Raw genomic sequence first — 20737 nt, 5'->3', positions numbered from 1 at the left:
TCCAGGGGGAAAAAACATCCCTGGAATGATCCCAAATGTCCCACGGGCCTGCAGGAATGATCCCAAATGTCCCACAGCAGTCTGGGGCAGGAATTCTGCATCCAGGGGGGGAAAAATATCCCTGGAATGATCTGGAATGATCCCAAATGTCCAAGGGGGTCTGGGGCAGGAATTCTGCATCCAGGGGGGAAAACAAAATCCTGGAATGATCCCAAATGTCCCACGGTGGTGTGGGAGCAGGAATTCTGCATCCAGGAGGAATAAAAACCCCTGGAATGATCCCAAATGTCCCACGGGCCTGCAGGATTGATCCCAAATGTGCCACGGGGGTCTGGGGCAGGAATTCTGCATCCAGGAGGAATAAAACCCCCTGGGATGATCCCAGATGTCCCACAGAGGGTGGGGGAGATCCAAATCCCAGCCCCCTCCCTGCTCCCCTCCAGGATTTTCAGGATCAGGAATGCTGGGATTCCTGATTTCCAGCAGGATGTGGAAGAGGGAAGGAGGGGAAGCAGGAATTGAGTGGGGGTGACCCCCCCCAGCACCCCCTCCCCAGAAATCCCCATCATCAGGGGAGCTGCTGGTGCTGGGTAAGAGAGAAATAAACATAAATTTATAAATGTATCAATTTAGAAAAGCTCCTCCTGCCCCAGGGCTGGGCTGTCCCAGTGTCCCCAGGGAGGGACAGGGACAAAGTGTCCCGAGAGGGGTTTGGATCTCCTCCCTTGCAGCAGAGCAGGGTTTGCCTTGCCCAAAAAAGCTTTTTCTGAGCCCATTTCTGCCCCCCTCCCAGCTCCAAGGAGGATTTGGGACTGGGGATTTGTTGAGAAAGTTTTTATTGGACGGAAGAGCAAAGAAAACCAGGAATGAAATCCAGGTGGGGCTGGAGGCACCGAGCCCAGGGGGTCTGGGGACATCCCCTCCCCCCTGACACCAGGGGTGGGGGTCACAATGTCCCCCCCCCTTCCAGGGCAGCCAGTGGAGACCACCAGGATGAGGAAAACTCCCAGGATTCAGACCTGGAAAAGTCACAGGAAATGGGGGAAAAAAAAAAAAACCAAACCAACCAAAAACCAAAGTCAAAACAACCCAAAAAAATGAGGAAAAATCAAGAGATTCCTTAAGTTATGGGGGAGGGAGGGGTTCCCGAGGGAGTGGTCCATAATTCCTGCCTGGAATGACTCGTGGGGGGCACAGGGAGGTTTGGACACACCTGGGGCCACAGGCAACGTGGAAAAGGGGCAGAAAAAACCCCCAAACGAGCCCCAAAATAGTCCAGGGTGAGAGAAAATCCTGCTGGGAGCACTCCTGATCCCACGGCGTTCCCGGAGCCTTGCCAGGCCCAGGGGGGCTCCTGAGGGTCCAACCCCCCCAGGAAGGGCTCCAGAACCTTCCTCCTTCCTCCTGCCATGATTTTACAGACCCCATCCCAAAATGGGGTGATCAAACCTCTGGTGGCCACAATCCCAAGCTGCTGGAAAATCCCCAAATCCCCTTTTCATCCCGACCTCTTTCCAGAGAAGGCAACGAGGGGGGACTTGGAGCCCCTCTTTGGACTGGGCCCCTGCTGGAAATAAGAAAAAAAAAACCTTTTTCTGATCCAAAAATGAAATCAAATCACTCCCCAAGCTCCCCAAGTGAGGGCTCAGGAGGCAAATCCACGGAGCAGGAGGAGAAATTCCTGGGAGGAGAGCGCCTGGTGCTGCCATCCCACAGGGTGGGCCGGCTGGAATTCTCAAGGGACACCTCCAGCTGGGGCTCTGGAACCTTCTGGAACGCTGCAGAACTGCTTCAGAAGGGTCAGAAAGTCCATCTCTCCTGCACTGGGCTGTCGGGAGCGCCGGGAGTTGGGATCTGCCGGGTGGAATCTTCACCCTTGAGGCTCTTCCTGCAGACTGGACACGTGTCGTGCTGGGGGGACACAGAGATTGACCCTGGGGGATTGACCCAGGACCCCCAAATGCTGAGGAGGGGGAACTTGAAAGGCACTGAGCCACGGGAAAAGGTGGAGAAAAGGTGTGGAGAAAAAATCCAAAATATTTAGATTAAACTGAGATCAACACTGTGTGGTTTGAACAGAAGTGTGGGACATCACAGGGCAGGAAAATCAGAGCTGAAGGTTTTAAATTGCAGCAATATTTATAAGACAGATTAAAAGTTTTAGGATATTTAGTTTAGTTTTAGGTAGCTTTGCAATTTCTCCTTCATGAGTTTGAGTGGTATTTTATAATGAAATAATTATCTAATTCCCCCCTGAGGCCCTTCCTGCAGACTGGACACGTGTCGTGCTGGGGGGACACAGAGATTGACCCTGGGGGATTGATCCAGGACCCCCAAATGCTGAGGAGGGGGAACTTGAAAGGCACTGAGCCACAAGAAAAGGTGGAGAAAAGGTGTGGAGAAAAATTCCAAAATATTTGATTACACTGAGATCAACATTGTGTGGTTTGAACAGAAGTGTGGAACATCACAGGGTAGGAAAATCAGAGCTGAAGGTTTTAAATTGCAGCAATATTTATAAGACAAATTAAAAGTTTTAGGATATTTAGTTTAGTTTTAGGTAGTTTTTCACCTTCTTCTTCATGAGTTTGAGTGGTATTTTATAATTAATTAATTATCTAATTCCCCCCCGAGGCCCTTCCTGCAGACTGGACACGTGTCGTGCTGGGGGCACACAGAGATTGACCCTGGGGGATTGATCCAGGACCCCCAAATGCTGAGGAGGGGGAACTTGAAAGGCACTGAGCCACGGGAAAAGGTGGAAAAAAATCCAAAATATTTAGATTAAACTGAGATCAACATTGTGTGGTTTGAAGAGAAGTGTGGAACATCACAGGACAGGAAAATCAGAGCTGAAGGTTTTAAATTACAGCAATATTTATAAGACAAATTAAAAGTTTTAGGAGATTTAGTTTGGTTTTTGGTAGTTTTTCATTTCCTTGATCATGAGTTTGAGTGGTATTTTATAATTAATTAATTATCTAATTCCCCCCCTGAGGCCCTTCCTGCAGACTGGACACGTGTCCTGCTGGGGGGACACAGAGATTGACCCTGGGGGATTGATCCAGGACCCCCAAATGCTGAGGAGGGGGAACTTGAAAGGCACTGAGCCCCGGGAAAAGGTGGAGAAAAGGTGTGGAGAAAAATTCGAAAATATTTAGATTACACTGAGATCAACATTGTGTGGTTTGAAGAGAAGTGTGGGACATCACAGGGCAGGAAAATCAGAGCTGAAGGTCTTAAATTACAGCAATATTTATACGGTAAAATAAAAGTTTTAGGAGATTTAGTTTGGTTTTTGGTAGTTTTTCAATTTCTTGTTCATGAGTTTGAGCAGTATTTTATAATGAAATAATTTTATAGTTCCCCCCTGAGGCCCTTCCTGCAGACTGGACACGTGTCGTGCTGGGGGGACACAGAGATTGACCCTGGGGGATTGACCCAGGACCCCCAAATGCTGAGGAGGGGGAACTTGAAAGGCACTGAGCCACAAGAAAAGGTGGAAAAAAATCCAAAATATTTAGATTAAACTGAGATCAACATTGTGTGGTTTGAACAGAAGTGTGGGAACATCACAGGGCAGGAAAATCAGAGCTGAAGGTTTTAAATTGCAGCAATATTTATAAGACAGACTAAAAGTTTTAGGGGATTTAGTTTGGTTTTTGGTAGTTTTTCAATTTCTCCTTCATGATTTTGAGTGGTATTTTATAATTAATTAATTATCTAATTCCCCCTGAGGCTCTTCCTGCAGACTGGACACGTGTCGTGCTGGGGGGACACAGAGATTGACCCTGGGGGATTGATCCAGGACCCCCAAATGCTGAGGAGGGGGAACTTGAAAGGCACTGAGCCACGGGAAAAGGTGGAGAAAAGGTGTGGAGAAAAATTCCAAAATATTTAGATTAAACTGAGATCAACATTGTGTGGTTTGAACAGAAGTGTGGAACATCACAGGGCAGGAAAATCAGAGCTGAAGGTTTTAAATTGCAGCAATATTTATAAGACAAATTAAAAGTTTTAGGAGATTTAGTTTGGTTTTTGGTAGTTTTTCACCTTCTTCTTCGTGAGTTTGAGTAGTTAGAAATAATAATTAGTGAGAAATAATTAGTTGGAAAAGTCTGCATTGCGGGCTTGGGGTGATGGTTCTCAGGTTAAAAATAAAAATAATTTCAGTGTCAATCCTTAACTGCCCAGTTTGGCCCCAAGGACCTCAGAGGGAACGTTAGTGAGGGCCAGGTTCACTCTGGAGCTTGTCCTTGAGTTCTGCAGAACCCAGGGCAGGTAAGAACTCATAACCTCGGGGCCCAGCACCCAAACTCCTTCTCCCACCCGTCCTGAGCAGGAAGGAAGGACAGCAGATGGGTTTGGGGCCTCACCAGCTCCAGCCAGGGCACGATGCAGCTGCTGTGGAACAGGTGCTTGCAGGGCAGCTGCCGGACCTGCTCGGCCACGGCGTAATCCTCCTTGCACACCGGGCACTCCAGCCCCGAGGCTGCAACAGCGAGGGGACAGACATGGGCTGGGGGCACTGCTGGGGTGGGGGCACCATCCATCCATCATCTGTCTGTCCATCCATCATCCATCCATCATCTGTCTGTCCATCCATCATCTGTCTGTTCATCCATCCATCCATCCATCATCCATCCATCCATCCATCCATCCATCCATCCATCCATCCATCATCCATCCATCATCCATCCATCCATCCATCCATCCATCCATCATCCATCCATCATCCATCCATCATCCATCCATCCATCCATCCCTGCATCATCCATCATCCATCCATCCATCATCCATCCATCCCTCCATCATCCATCATCCATCATCCATCCATCATCCATCATCCATCATCCATCCATCATCCATCCATCATCTGTCTGTCCATCCATCCATCCATCCATCCATCCATCATCTGTCTGTCCATCCATCATCCATCATCCATCCCTGCATCATCCATCATCCATCCATCATCCATCATCCATCCATCATCCATCCATCCATCCATCCATCCATCCATCCATCATCCATCCATCATCCATCCATCCATCCATCCATCCATCCATCCATCATCCATCCATCATCCATCCATCATCCATCCATCCATCCATCCATCCATCATCCATCATCCATCCATCATCCATCCATCCATCCATCATCCATCCATCCATCCATCCATCCATCCATCCATCCATCATCCATCCATCCATCCATCCATCATCCATCCATCATCCATCCATCATCCATCCATCCATCCCTCCATCATCCATCATCCATCCATCCATCCATCCATCATCCATCCATCCATCCATGCATCCATCATCCATCCATCCATCCATCCATCCATCATCCATCCATCCATCATCCATCCATCCATCCATCCATCCATCATCCATCATCCATCCATCCATCCATCCATCATCCATCCATCCATCCATCCATCCATCCATCCATCCATCCATCCATCCATCATCCATCCATCATCCATCATCCATCCATCCATCCATCCATCCATCCATCCATCCATCATCCATCATCCATCATCCATCATCCATCCATCCATCCATCATCCATCCATCCATCATCCATCCATCATCCATCCATCCATCCATCCATCCATCATCCATCCATCCATCCATCCATCATCCATCCATCCATCATCCATCCATCCATCATCCATCATCCATCCATCATCCATCCATCCATCCATCACCCACCGACTTGTTCCTGCGTCACCGGCACCGTGGGCAGCGAGGAGATCTTCTCCTTGTCTGCTGGTGGTGGCCCCGTGTTCTCCAGCTGTCCCAGGAGCTGTGCAGAGGCAGAAGTGCCGTGCTCAGGGGCGGGGATGTGCCACTGGAGCTGCCCCCCTGGCACAGGTGGCCCTCACCTGGTGACGGTGACGGTGACCCCGCCGAGGGCAGAGCGGGCTGAGGGTGGCTCTGTGTGCCCAGCAGGTGACTCATTCGATATTTTATGAATTATTTGATATTAAAGAAAGCTGTGCTGAACTAGAGAACAATCAGCAAACTCCTGACTCTCTCTTGATTGATTAATTAAAACCAATTAATTAAAACCAAGTGTGACCAGATGTTAAACATCTCCAAAGCAGCGAACCGCAGCAGAAGCCATCACCTAATTCTTGTTTCATTTTCCCCTGAGGCTTCTCAGCTTCCCCAGGGATTGTTCCAGAGAAGGAAAAGGGATTCTCCCGAGGGTGTGGCAGTGACACTCACCTGGGTGACGATGGCGTCGAGGCCGCTCTGTCCCCACGCGTAATCGCCGGGGCTGGAGTGCAGCATCCCGCTCCTGCCGAGGGGAGAGGCCAGGCATTCCCAAATCCCCAAATCCCCAGAGCTTACTGGGATTTACTGGTGGCACCTGGGACATCTACTCACCAGGAGAAGGGGTGCTGGGAGCCAGGAACGGCCGAGTTGGCAAAAAAGCCGGCGAAGATCTGCTGGATTATCCTGAGAAGGGAGAAGGGGAAGGATGGGTGAGGGAACCAAAAAAGGGCAGGAAAAGCTGGAATTGCTGCTCTGGTGCTGCCTGACAGTCCCTGGTACAGCTCCAGAACAGAGAGCAGGAGCTGGACAGCACCCTTCCTGAGCCAGGGATGGTGACACAGGGCTTCCCAAAAACTCTGAGTCCATGTTCAGTCTCAGCTGTAAGGGGAGGCAAGAGAGGTCTCAGAATTCACACCCTTCACCAGCAGAAGCTAATTTCTAATTCCTAATCTTATTTCTAACTCCTAACCTTTTTTCTAATTCCCAATCTTATCTCTAACTCCCAATCTTAATTCCCAATCTTATTTCTAATTCCCAACCTTATTTCTAATTCCCAATCTTATCACTAATTCCTAATCTTATTTCTAATTCCCAATCTTATCTCTAATTCCCAATCTTATTTCTAATTCCCAATCTTATTTCTAATTCCCAATCTTATTTCTAATTCCTAATCTTATTTCTAATTCCCAATCTTATTTCTAACTCCCAATCTTATCTCTAATTCCCAATCTTATCTCTAATTCCCAACCTTATTTCTAATTCCCAATCTTATCTCTAACTCCCAATCTTATTTCTAATTCCCAATCTTATTTCTAACTCCCAATCTTATCTCTAATTCCCAATCTTATTTCTAATTCCTAATCTTATTTCTACTTCCTAATGTTATTTCTAATTCCCAGCCTTATTTCTAATTACCAACCTTAATTCTAATTCCTAATCTTATTTCTAATTCCCAATCTTATTTCTAATTGCTAATCTTATTTCTAATTCCCAATCTTATTTCTAATTGCTAATCTTATTTCTAATTCCCAATCTTATTTCTAATTCCCAACCTTAATTCTAATTCCTAATCTTATTTCTAATTCCTAACTTTATTTCTAATTCCCAACCTTATTTCCAATTCCCAATCTTATTTCTAATTCCTAACCTTATCTCTAATTCCCAACCTGATTTCTAATTCCCAATCTTATTTCTAATTCCCACTCTTATTTCTAATTCCCAATCTTATTTCTAATTCCCAACCTTATTTCTAATTCCCAATCTTATTTCTAATTCCCAATCTTATTTCTAATTCCCAACCTTATTTCTAATTCCCAACCTTATTTCTAATTCCCAGTCTTATTTCTAATTCCCACTCTTATTTCTAGCTCCATTTCTCTCCCAACAACGCCTGTCCCATCCCAGAACATCCCTAAATCACCAATCTCCCACCTCAGAATTTCCACACACACACACACAAACCTTTTTTTCCTTTTCCCCCAATTCCTTTAACACATTTGCAGTGCTCATCCAACACAGCTGCATTTCTTTGGATTGACACTGCAACCCCAATTCCAGGTTGGTGTTTTTGCTCTTTAGATCAGTCAAGGAGCCATCCCCCAGCAGAGCTCCCTGACCCCTTCCATGCTGGATTTTGGCTCTGAGATCAGTGAACCACCCCCAGCAGAGCTCCCTGACCCCTTCCATGCTGGATTTTGGCTCTGAGATCAGTGAACCACCCCCAGCAGAGCTCCCTGACCCCTTCCATGCTGGATTTTGGCACCCAGAGATCAATGAACCTCCCCCAGCAGAGCCCACTGACCCCTTCCATGCTGGATTTTGGCACCCAGAGATCAATGAACCTCCCCCAGCAGAGCCCACTGACCCCTTCCATGCTGGATTTTGGCTCTGATATCAATGAACCTCCCCCAGCAGAGCTCACTTACAATTTCCATGCTGGATTTTGGCTCTGATATCAATGAACCTCCCCCAGCAGAGCTCCCTGACCCCTTCCATGCTGGATTTTGGCTCTGATATCAAGGAGCCACCCCCAGCAGAGCTCCCTGACCCCTTCCATGCTGGATTTTGGCTCTGATATCAATGAACCACCCCCAGCAGAGCCCACTGACCCCTTCCAGGTTGGATTTTGGCTCTGAGATCAATGAACCTCCCCCAGCAGAGCTCACTCACAATTTCCACATTGGTTTTTTGGCACCCAGAGATCAATTAATGAACCATCACCCAGCAGAGCTCCCTGACCCCTTCCAGGTTGGATTTTGGCTCTGAGATCAATGAACCACCCCCAGCAGAGCTCCCTGACCCCTTCCAGGTTGGATTTTGGCTCTGAGATCAAGGAGCCACCCCCAGCAGAGCTCCCTGACCCCTTCCAGGTTGTTTTTTTGGCTCTGAGATCAATGAACCCCCCCCAGCAGAGCTCACTCACAATTTCCACATTGGATTTTTGGCACCCTGAGATCAGTCAGTGACCCACCATGGCTCCCATTTGTACGAGCAGACTTTGACACCCAGCAGAGCTCACTCACAATTTCCACGTTGGTTTTTTGGCACCCAGAGATGCATTAATGAACCACCCCCAGCAGAGCTCCCTGACCCCTTCCATGCTGGATTTTGGCACTGAGATCAATGAACCATCCCCCAGCAGAGCTCCCTGACCCCTTCCAGGTTGGATTTTTGGCACCCAGAGATCAATGAACCCCCCCCAGCAGAGCCCACTCACAATTTCCACGTTGGATTTTTGGTACCCTGAGATCAGTCAGTGAACCACCCCTAGCAGAGCCCACTGACCCCTTCCAGGCTGGATTTTGGCACTGAGATCAAGGAGCCATCCCCAGCAGAGCTCACTCACAATTTCCACGTTGGATTTTGGCACCCAGAGATCAATGAACCACCCCCAGCAGAGCTCCCTGACCCCTTCCAGGCTGGATTTTGGCTCTGAGATCAATGAACCATCCCCAGCAGAGCTCACTCACAATTTCCACATTGGTTTTTTGGCACCCAGAGATCAATTATAGAACCATCACCCAGCAGAGCCCACTGACCCCTTCCATGCTGGATTTTGGCTCTGATATCAAGGAGCCACCCCCAGCAGAGCCCACTGACCCCTTCCATGCTGGATTTTTGGCACACTGAGATCAATGAACCACCCCCAGCAGAGCTCACTCACAATTTCCATGTTGGATTTTTGGCACTGAGATCAGTCAGTGACCCACCATGGCTCCCATCTCTACGAGCAGACTTTGACACCCAGCAGAGCTCACTCACAATTTCCAGGTTGGATTTTTGGTACCCTGAGATCAGTCAGTGAACCACCCCCAGCAGAGCCCACTGACCCCTTCCATGCTGGATTTTGGCACTGAGATCAATGAACCACCCCCAGCAGAGCTCCCTGACCCCTTCCACGTTGGTTTTTTGGCTCTGATATCAATGAACCTCCCCCAGCAGAGCTCACTCACAATTTCCATGCTGGATTTTGGCACTGAGATCAATGAACCACCCCCAGCAGAGCTCCCTGACCCCTTCCAGGTTGGATTTTGTCACCCAGAGATCAATGAACCACCCCCCAGCAGAGCTCCCTGACCCCTTCCAGGTTGGATTTTGGCTCTGAGATCAAGTAACCACCCCCAGCAGAGCCCACTCACCCCTACCACGTTGGATTTTGGCTCTGAGATCAATGAACCACCCCCCAGCAGAGCCCACTCACAATTTCCACGTTGGATTTTGGCACCCAGAGATCCAAGAACCCTCCCCCAGCAGAGCCCACTGACCCCTTCCATGCTGGATTTTGGCACTGAGATCAAGTAACCACCCCCAGCAGAGCTCCCTGACCCCTTCCAGGCTGGATTTTGGCTCTGATATCAATGAACCTCCCCCAGCAGAGCCCACTCACAATTTCCAGGTTGGATTTTTGGCACCCTGAGATCAGTCAGTGAACCACCCCCAGCAGAGCCCACTGACCCCTTCCAGGTTGGATTTTGGCACTGAGATCAATGAACCACCTCCAGCAGAGCTCCCTGATCCCTTCCATGCTGGATTTTGGCTCTGAGATCAAGGAGCCACCCCCAGCAGAGCTCCCTGACCCCTTCCATGCTGGATTTTGGCTCTGAGATCAAGGAGCCACCCCCTACCAGAGCTCACTCACAATTTCCACGTTGGATTTTGGCTCTGAGATCAATGAACCTCCCCCAGCAGAGCCCACTCACCCCTTCCAGGCTGGATTTTGGCTCTGAGATCAATGAACCCCCCCCAGCAGAGCTCCCTGACCCCTTCCATGCTGGATTTTGGCTCTGAGATCAATGAACCCTCCCCCAGCAGAGCTCACTCACCCCTTCCATGCTGGATTTTGGCTCTGAGATCAAGTAACCACCCCCAGCAGAGCCCACTCACAATTTCCACGTTGGATTTTGGCTCTGATATCAAGTAACCACCCCCAGCAGAGCCCACTGACCCCTTCCAGGTTGTTTTTTTGGCACTGAGATCAAGGAGCCACCCCCAGCAGAGCTCCCTGACCCCTTCCATGCTGGATTTTGGCTCTGATATCAAGGAGCCCTCCCCAGCAGAGCTCCCTGACCCCTTCCACGTTGGTTTTTTGGCACTGAGATGAAGTAACCCCCCCCAGCAGAGCTCCCTGACCCCTTCCAGGCTGGATTTTGGCTCTGATATCAAGGAACCACCCCCATCAGAGCCCCCTGACCCTTCCAGGTTGGATTTTGGCTCTGATATCAATGAACCTCCCCCAGCAGAGCTCCCTGACCCCTTCCAGGTTGGATTTTGGCTCTGATATCAAGTAACCCCCCCCAGCAGAGCTCACTCATGATTTCCACGTTGGTTTTTTGGCTCTGATATCAATGAACCCCCCCCAGCAGAGCCCACTCACCCTTCCATGCTGGATTTTGGCACTGAGATCAGGTAACCCCCCCATCAGAGCCCACTCACCCCTCGATGGCCGGCGAGCGGTCGGGGCGGGAGCTGCCCCGGGCCCGGTACCTGCGGGGCAGGGGCAGCCGGGGGGGGCGGCCGGGACCCCAGAGCTCGGCCGGGGGACCCCTCCCCACCTGCCCGGCCTCGGCATCCGGGGAGCTGCTGCTCAGGAAGGGCCGGAAATCCGGGAAGAACATCGTGTGGTCCAGGTGCTCCCAGAGCTGTGCAGAGAGGGGGGTTAGGCTGGGGGGGTGGGGAGCGAGGGGAGCTGGGAGAGGGGGGCAGGGATCTGGGTTAATTGGGATAATTAACAGAACAATCCAGGGATCTGGGTTAATTGGGATAATTAACATAAATATCCAGGGATCTGGGGTTAATTGAGATAATTAACATAACGATCCAGGGATCTGGGTTAATTGGGATAATTAACATAACAATTCAGGGATCTGGGATAATTGAGAAAATGAACATAAAGATCCAGGGATCTGGGGTTAATTGGGATAATTAACTTAAAGATCCAGGGATCTGGGGTTAATTGGGATAATGAACATAACAATCCAGGGATCTGGGTTAATTGGGATAATTAACTTAAAGATCCAGGGATCTGGGGTTAATTGGGATAATTAACATAACAATCCAGGGATCTGGGGTTAATTGAGATAATGAACATAACAATCCAGGGATCTGGGGTTAATTGGGAGAATTAACATAACAATCCAGGGATCTGGGTTAATTGGGATAATTAACATAACGATCCAGGGATCTGGGTTAATTGGGATAATTAACATAACAATCCAGGGATCTGACATTAACTGTGAAAATTAACAATAAAATCCAGGGATCTGGGGTTAATTGTGAAAATGAACAATAAACTCCACGGATCTGGTGTTAATTGAGAAAATGAACATAACAATCCAGGGATCTGGGGTTAATTGAGATAATTAACATAACAATCCAGGGATCTGGGTTAATTGGGATAATTAACAATAAAATCCAGGGATCTGGGGTTAATTGGGAAAATTAACATAACAATCCAGGGATCTGGGTTAATTGGGAAAATTAACATAAAAATACAGGGATCTGGGGTTAATTGGGATAATGAACATAACAATCCAGGGATCTGGGTTAATTGGGAAAATTAACATAAAATCCAGGGATCTGGGGTTAATTGAGATAATGAACAATAAAATCCAGGGATCTGGTGTTAATTGGGAAAATTAACTTAAAGATCCAGGGATCTGGTGTTAATTGAGATAATGAACATAACAATCCAGGGATCTGGGGTTAATTGGGAAAATTAACATAACAATCCAGGGATCTGGGGTTAATTGAGAAAATTAACAATAAAATCCAGGGATCTGGTGTTAATTGAGAAAATGAACAATAAACTCCAGGGATCTGGTGTTAATTGGGAAAATGAACATAAAAATCCAGGGATCGGGTGTTAATTGGGAAAATTAACATAACAATCCAGGGATCTGGTGTTAATTGAGATAATGAACATAAAATCCAGGGATCTGGGGTTAATTGAGATAATTAACTTAAAGATCCAGGGATCTGGGGTTAATTGGGATAATTAACTTAAAGATCCAGGGATCTGGGGTTAATTGGGAAAATTAACATAACAATCCAGGGATCTGGGGTTAATTGGGAAAATTAACATAAAAATCCAGGGATCTGGGGTTAATTGGGAAAATTAACATAACAATCCAGGGATCTGGGTTAATTGGGATAATTAACATAACAATCCAGGGATCTGGGGTTAATCGGGAAAATTAACATAAAAATCCAGGGATCTGGGGTTAATTGGGATAATGAACATAAAGATCCAGGGATCTGGGTTAATTGGGATAATTAACATAACAATCCAGGGATCTGGGTTAATTGGGATAATTAACATAACAATCCAGGGATCTGGGGTTAATTGGGATAATTAACATAACAATCCAGGGATCTGGGGTTAATTGGGATAATTAACATAACAATCCAGGGATCTGGGGTTAATTGAGATAATTAACATAACAATCCAGGGATCTGGGGTTAATTGGGATAATTAACTTAAAGATCCAGGGATCTGGTGCTAATTGAGAAAATTAACAATAAAATCCAGGGATCTGGGTTAATTGGGATAATTAACATAACAATCCAGGGATCTGGGGTTAATTGGGAAAATTAGCAATAACAATCCAGGGATCTGGGGTTAATTGGGAAAATTAACATAAAAATCCAAGGATCTGGGTTAATTGAGAAAATTAACATAAAAATCCAGGGATCTGGGGTTAATTGAGAAAATTAACAATAAAAATCCAGGGATCTGGGGTTAATTGAGAAAATTAACAATAAACTCCAGGGATCTGGGTTAATTGGGATAATTAACATAAAATCCAGGGATCTGGGTTAATTGGGATAATTAACATAACAATCCAGGGATCTGGGGTTAATTGAGATAATTAACATAAAATCCAGGGATCTGGGTTAATTGGGATAATTAACATAACAATCCAGGGATCTGGTGTTAATTGAGATAATGAACATAAAGATCCGGGGATCTGGGGTTAATTGGGATAATTAACATAACAATCCAGGGATCTGGGGTTAATTGGGAAAATTAACATAACACTCCAGGGATCTGGGTTAATTGGGATAATTAACATAACAATCCAGGGATCTGGGTTAATTGGGATAATTAACATAACAATCCAGGGATCTGGTGTTAATTGGGAAAATTAACATAACAATCCAGGGATCTGGGGTTAATTGGGAGAATTAACATAAAAATCCAGGGGATCTGGGGTTAATTGGGATAATTAACATAACAATCCAGGGATCTGGTGTTAATTGGGATAATGAACATAACAATCCAGGGATCTGGGTTAATTGGGATAATTAACATAACAATCCAGGGATCTGGGTTAATTGGGATAATTAACATAAAGATCCAGGGATCTGGGTTAATTGGGATAATTAACATAACAATCCAGGGATCTGGGGTTAATTGGGATAATGAACATAAAGATTCAGGGATCTGGGGTTAATTGGGATAATTAACATAAAACTCCAGGGATCTGGGGTTCATTGAGATAATGAACATAAAGATCCAGGGATCTGGGGTTAATTGGGAAAATTAACATAAAAATCCAGGGATCTGGGGTTAATTGGGATAATTAACATAACAATCCAGGGATCTGGGTTAATTGGGATAATTAACATAAAAATCCAGGGATCTGGGTTAATTGAGAAAATGAACAATAAACTCCAGGGGGGGCAGGGATCTGCTGGGATCTGTCCCTGCAGGGTTGGTAAATTTCCAGAATCCCAGAATCCCATTGGGAGATGCTCTGCTCGGGGGGAGGAGCCAAAGGTTCCTGCCTGGACACAATCTGAGGGCTCGGGAGAGCACGGGGCCGCTCCCGGTGGATCCCCAGAGGATCTGCCCTCTCCCAGTGGATTCCCAGTGGATCTGCCCTCTCCCAGTGGATTCCCAGAGGATCTGCCCTCTCCCAGTGGATTCCCACAGGATCTGCCCTCTCTCAGTGGATTCCCAGAGGATCAGCCCTCTCCCAGTGGATTCCCAGAGGATCTGCCCTCTCCCGGTGGATTCCCAGTGGATCTGCCCTCTCCCAGTGGATTCCAAGAGGATCTGCCCTCTCCCAGTGGATTCCCACAGGATCTGCCCTCTCCCAGTGGATTCCCAGAGGATCTGCCCTCTCCCAGTGGATTCCCACAGGATCTGCCCTCTCCCGGTGGATTCCCAGAGGATCTGCCCTCTCCCAGTGGATTCCAAGAGGATCTGCCCTCTCCCAGTGGATTCCCAGAGGATCTGCCCTCTCCCGGTGGATTCCCAGAGGATCTGCCCTCTCCCAGTGGATCCCCAGAGGATCTGCCCTCTCCCAGTGGATTCCCAGAGGATCTGCCCTCTCCCAGTGGATTCCCACAGGATCTGCCCTCTCCCGGTGGATTCCCAGAGGATCTGCCCTCTCCCAGTGGATTCCCAGAGGATCTGCCCTCTCCCGGTGGATTCCCAGCCCTTTTCCCTTTTCTGGGATCTCAGGATCTCCCTGGATCTCAGGAATTTCTGGATATCAGGATCTCAGGAATTTCTGGGATCTCAGGATCTCAGGAATTTTTGGGATCTCAGGAATTTCTGGGATCTCAGGATGGATCTCTCTGAAATTCAGGAATTTCTGGGATATCAGGATCTCAGGAATTTCTGGATCTCAGGAATTTCTGGGATCTCAGGATCTCCCTGGATCTCAGGAATTTTTGGGATCTCAGGATCTCAGGAATTTCTGGGCTCTCAGGATGGATCTCCCTGGATCTCAGGAATTTCTGGGACATCAGGATCTCCCTGACACTCAGGAATTTCTGGGATATCAGGATCTCAGGAATTTCTGGGATCTCAGGATGGATCTCTCTGAAATTCAGGAATTTCTGGGATATCAGAAATTTCTGGGATCTGAGGAATTTCTGGGCTCTCAGGATGGATCTCCCTGGATCTCTCTCAGGAATTTCTGGGATCTCAGGAATTTCTGGGATCTCAGGATCTCCCTGGATCTCAGGAATTTCTGGATGTCAGGATCTCAGGAATTTCTGGGATCTCAGGAATTTCTGGGATCTCAGGAATTTCTGGGATCTCAGGATCTCCCTGGATCTCAGGAATTTCTGGGCTCTCAGGATGGATCTCCCTGGATCTCTCTCAGGAATTTCTGGGCTCTCAGGAATTTCTGGGCTCTCAGGAATTTCTGGGATCTCAGGATGGATCTCCCTGGATCTCAGGAATTTCTGGGCTCTCAGGAATTTCTGGGATCTGAGGAATTTCTGGGCTCTCAGGATGGATCTCCCTGGATCTCAGGAATTTCTGGGCTCTCAGGATGGATCTCCCTGGATCTCAGGAATTTCTGGGCTCTCAGGATGGATCTCCCTGGATCTCAGGAATTTCTGGGCTCTCAGGATGGATCTCCCTGGATCTCAGGAATTTCTGGGCTCTCAGGATGGATCTCCCTGGATCTCAGGAATTTCTGGGATCTCAGGAATTTCTGGGATCTCAGGAATTTCTGGGATCTCAGGATCTCCCTGGATCTCAGGAATTTCTGGGATCTCAGGAATTTCTGGGATCTCAGGATGGATCTCCCTGGATCTCAGGAATTTCTGGGATCGCAGGAATTTCTGGGATCTCAGGATCTCCCTGGATCTCAGGAATTTCTGGGATCTCAGGAATTTCTGGGCTCTCAGGATGGATCTCCCTGGATCTCTCTCAGGAATTTCTGGGATCTCAGGAATTTCTGGGCTCTCAGGATGGATCTCCCTGGATCTCTCTCAGGAATTTCTGGGATCTGAGGAATTTCTGGGATCCCAGCTGACATCCAAGGAACATTTTGGACCAACAGATCCAGACGAAGAGGGGGACTCCGGGAGCACGGAAGGATCCAGACTGGAATTCTGCCTGATCCCATTTCTGGCTCAGGATCGAGTGGATCTCCTACAAACCTGGAGTTTAGAATGGGAAGATTCTGGAAAATCTGGGAGCAGGGAGAGCCTCCTGAGCCCACAAACCCCAGGATCTGCTCTTCCCTGAACCCTTCTCCTCTCCAAGTGCCCCAAATCCCAAATTTTCTTTTAAACTTCCCCCAAATTTGGGAATTCTCAGGAAAAAAGCAGCAGAACTCACCTCTGAGAACTGAGAGGAGGGGCTGTCATCCAGGGAATTGCTGTCAAAAAAACTGGGAGAAAGGAGAAATGAGGGCAGGGAAAAATCCTAAAATCCCCTCTGGGATTCCCAAATCCCCTCCCTGGATTTGTTGAAATATCCCCAGAAGGGGTTAAAAAAAAAGGGGGGAAAAGTAAAAAAATTTAAAAAAATATTAAAGGGTTTTTACTTTTAAAATAGTAAAATATTTTAAAATTTTAATGTATTAAAAAAGGGAAGGAAAAAATCAAAAAGGGAAGGAAAAAAATCAAAAAGGGAAGGAAAAAATCAAAAAGGGAAGGAAAAAATCAAAAAGGGAAGGAAAAAATCAAAAAGGGAAGGAAAAAATCAAAAAGGGAAGGAAAAAAAAATCAAAAAGGGAAGGAAAAAAATCAAAAAGGGAAGGGGAAAATAATCAAAAAGGGAAGGAAAAAAAAATCAAAAAGGGAAGGAAAAAATCAAAAAGGGAAAGAAAAAATCAAAAAGGGAAAGAAAAAAATCAAAAAGGGAAGGAAAAAAATCAAAAAGGGAAGGAAAAAAAAAAATCAAAAAGGGAAGGAAAAAAAAATCAAAAAGGGAAGGAAAAAAAAATCAAAAAGGGAAGGAAAAAATCAAAAAGGGAAGGAAAAAATCAAAAAGGGAAGGAAAAAATCAAAAAGGGAAGGAAAAAAATCAAAAAGGGAAGGAAAAAAATCAAAAAGGGAAGAAAAAAATCAAAAAGGGAAGGAAAAAAAATCAAAAAGGGAAGGAAAAAATCAAAAAGGGAAGGAAAAAATCAAAAAGGGAAGGAAAAAAAAATCAAAAAGGGAAGGAAAAAAAAATCAAAAAGGGAAGAAAAAAATCAAAAAGGGAAGGAAAAAAATCAAAAAGGGAAGGAAAAAAAAATCAAAAAGGGAAGGAAAAAAAAATCAAAAAGGGAAGGAAAAAAAAATCAAAAAGGGAAGGAAAAAAATCAAAAAGGGAAGGAAAAAATCAAAAAGGGAAGGAGAAAATCAAAAAGGGAAGGAAAAAAAAATCAAAAAGGGAAGGAAAAAAAAATCAAAAAGGGAAGGAAAAAAATCAAAAAGGGAAGGAAAAAATCAAAAAGGGAAGGAGAAAATCAAAAAGGGAAGGAAAAAAAAATCAAAAAGGGAAGGAAAAAAAAATCAAAAAGGGAAGGAAAAAAATCAAAAAGGGAAGGAAAAAATCAAAAAGGGAAGGAGAAAATCAAAAAGGGAAGGAAAAAATCAAAAAGGGAAGGAAAAAAATCAAAAAGGGAAGGAAAAAATCAAAAAGGGAAGGAAAAAAAATCAAAAAGGGAAGGAAAAAAATCAAAAAGGGAAGGAAAAAATCAAAAAGGGAAGGAAAAAATCAAAAAGGGAAGGAAAAAAAAAATCAAAAAGGGAAGAAAAGGTAAAAATTAAGGATAAACATAGAAAATAGTAAAAAGGGGTTTTTTTTAGCTAATTATGAAAAAGGGTAAGAAAAAATCAAAAAGAAAAAGAAAAAAGAGGTAAAAAGGAGGTAAAAAGAGGTTAAAAAAATCCTTTTTACTTTTTTTTTTGTTTTAAAAGGTAAAAAACAAACAAAAAAAAAAGCAAAAAGGATTTTTTTCCCCTAAATATTAAAAAGGGTAAGAAAAAAAATCAAAAAGGGGAAAACACCAAAAATAATGAAAAGGGATTTTTTTTTTCTTCCCCTTAAATACTTTTATTTTCTTTAGGAAAAAAATCAGCTTTTTTTTTTCCCTTAAATACTAAAAAGGTTAAGAAAAAAATCATAAAAAGGGAAAAAAAAAAAGACTAAAAAAGTTTTTTTTTTTGGTATAAGAAAAAGGGGGAAAAAATCCACCAAAAAAAGAGCAAAAATGGCATTTTTTACATGGAGTCTCCTGGTTGTAAATTGAATTTCCCTGGATTTTCTGGTACCTGGAATCATCAGTGACTTCCTCGATGAAGCCAGACTCGCAGCGAGGGCAGGTGTACTCCTGGGGAGGCAAAAGGAGCAGAAATTCAACCCAAAATCTTTGAAATGTAAAGAAAAATCTCATTTTTTTATTGGGATATTCCCAATTTTCGGCGTGGATTTTGTGGGAATTCCTCCCAAATCCAAATCCTTGAGCAGACTTTTGAGTTTTGGATCAGATTTTTTTGGGGGGTTGGATCAGATTTTACCATCACCAGCAGCAGGAATATTTTTATTTTTGGACTATTTTTATTTTTGCTGGTTGGAGTCCATCTGGAAAGTCTCAGCTTGCCACCCAGGAGCTGGAGAGAGATAAAAATGGCATTTGGGATAAATATCTCTGCAGGGAGGGAAAGGGGAACAGATGGTGGGTGGGATCCTGCAGATCCCCTGGATTTTCCTTGGGATATTTCCAGGAATTATTCTCTGGAACTGGGAAAATTCCCTGGATTTTATGGGGGATATTTCCAGGGATTATTCTAGGGAACTGGGATAATTCCCTGGATTTTATGGGGGATATTTCCAGAAATTATTCTCTGGAACTGGGATAATTCCCTGGATTTTATGGGGGATATTTCCAGGGATTATTTCCAGGAACTGGGATAATTCCCTGCATTTTATGGGGGATATTTCCAGAAATTATTCTCTGGAACTGGGATAATTCCCTGGATTTTTCCTGGGATATTTCCAGGGATTATTCTCTGGAACTGGGATAATTCCCTGCATTTTATGGGGGATATTTCCAGGGATTATTCCCAGGAACTGAGATAATTCCCTGGATTTTCCTTGGGATATTTCCAGGAATTATTCTCTGGAACTGGGAAAATTCCCTGCATTTTATGGGGGATATTTCCAGAAATTATTCCCTGGAACTGAGATAATTCCCTGCATTTTCCTTGGGATATTTCCAGAAATTATTCTCTGGAACTGGGAAAATTCCCTGGATTTTATGGGGGATATTTCCAGGGATTATTCCCAGGGATTGGGATAATTCCCTGCATTTTCCTTGGGATATTTCCAAGGATTATTCCCAGGAACTGAGATAATTCCCTGGATTTTCCTTGGGATATTTCCAGAAATTATTCTCTGGAACTGAGATAATTCCCTGCATTTTATGGGGGATATTTCCAGAAATTATTCTCTGGAACTGGGATAATTCCCTGGATTTTATGGGGGATATTTCCAGGGATTATTCCCAGGGATTGGGATAATTCCCTGGATTTTCCCTGGGATAATTCCCTGGATTTTCCCTGGGATATTCTCTGGAACTGGGATAATACCCCGGATTTTATGGGGGATATTTCCAGGGATTATTCCCAGGGATTGGGATAATTCCCTGGATTTTCCCTGGGATAATTCCCTGCATTTTCCTTGGATATTTCCTGGAACTGGGATACTTCCCTGCATTTTCCCCGGGATAATTCCTGGGATAATTTAAGAGTAATGGCCAGTTCCCTCTCACGGAGCGGGATGGGAATGGAATGAGGGTTACGGAATGATCCGTTTCCATCAGGAACAGGACATTCCTCCGGTCCCTTCCCAGATTTTGGGGGATCTCCGCTTCCATGTGGGAACAACTCCGGGGGCTGGAGGTCACCGCTCCCTCAGGGGCCCAGGGAGCCATTGGGGGATCACCCCTGCCCCGACACCCGCCCCGGCAGCTCGGGGCTCTCCCCCCGGCCCTCCCCGCTCGGGGCTCCCCCTCTCCGACCCTCCCTTCCCGGGGCTCACCGGCAGCTTGGGGCTGACCTCGCCCTTGCAGCTGTGGCAAAAGAACCGGTGCTGCTGCACCGCCGCCGCCGCCTCCGCCATCTTCCCTCACAGCCGCCGCTGCCGTCAGTCCTCCCAGAGCAGCGAGCGCGGCCCAGAGCGGCGCCGTGCTTCCGGTCAGCTCGTCTGCTCC

At 45.9% G+C, this 20737-nt stretch overlaps 1 protein-coding gene across 3 annotated transcripts; it reads right to left on the bottom strand.

The window, feature by feature from the left end:
• Nucleotides 1-819: 819 nt before the first annotated feature.
• Nucleotides 820-20698, bottom strand: RNF115 (ring finger protein 115). Of its 3 annotated transcripts, none has more exons than XM_059871429.1 (9): nucleotides 20566-20698; nucleotides 18798-18856; nucleotides 16873-16924; nucleotides 11220-11425; nucleotides 6399-6470; nucleotides 6237-6309; nucleotides 5718-5811; nucleotides 4377-4492; nucleotides 820-1911 (listed from the first exon to the last, which is right to left on the bottom strand). In XM_059871429.1, the coding sequence occupies exons 1-9, from the start codon at nucleotides 20644-20646 to the stop codon at nucleotides 1801-1803; spliced, it is 864 nt and encodes a 287-aa protein (XP_059727412.1). In that variant the 5' UTR covers nucleotides 20647-20698; the 3' UTR covers nucleotides 820-1800. The 3 variants fall into 3 exon arrangements, with proteins under 3 accessions (XP_059727412.1, XP_059727413.1, XP_059727414.1); XM_059871430.1 differs by having other exon boundaries at nucleotides 20584-20686; XM_059871431.1 differs by lacking the exon at nucleotides 820-1911 and adding an exon at nucleotides 3709-3768 and having other exon boundaries at nucleotides 20566-20675.
• Between the last annotated feature and the right edge of the window lie 39 nt (nucleotides 20699-20737).

Source organism: Haemorhous mexicanus, chromosome 31, assembly GCF_027477595.1.
Source record: "Haemorhous mexicanus isolate bHaeMex1 chromosome 31, bHaeMex1.pri, whole genome shotgun sequence".
Lineage (NCBI taxonomy): Eukaryota > Metazoa > Chordata > Aves > Passeriformes > Fringillidae > Haemorhous > Haemorhous mexicanus.
This window is presented reverse-complemented; position numbering and strand designations above follow the sequence as displayed.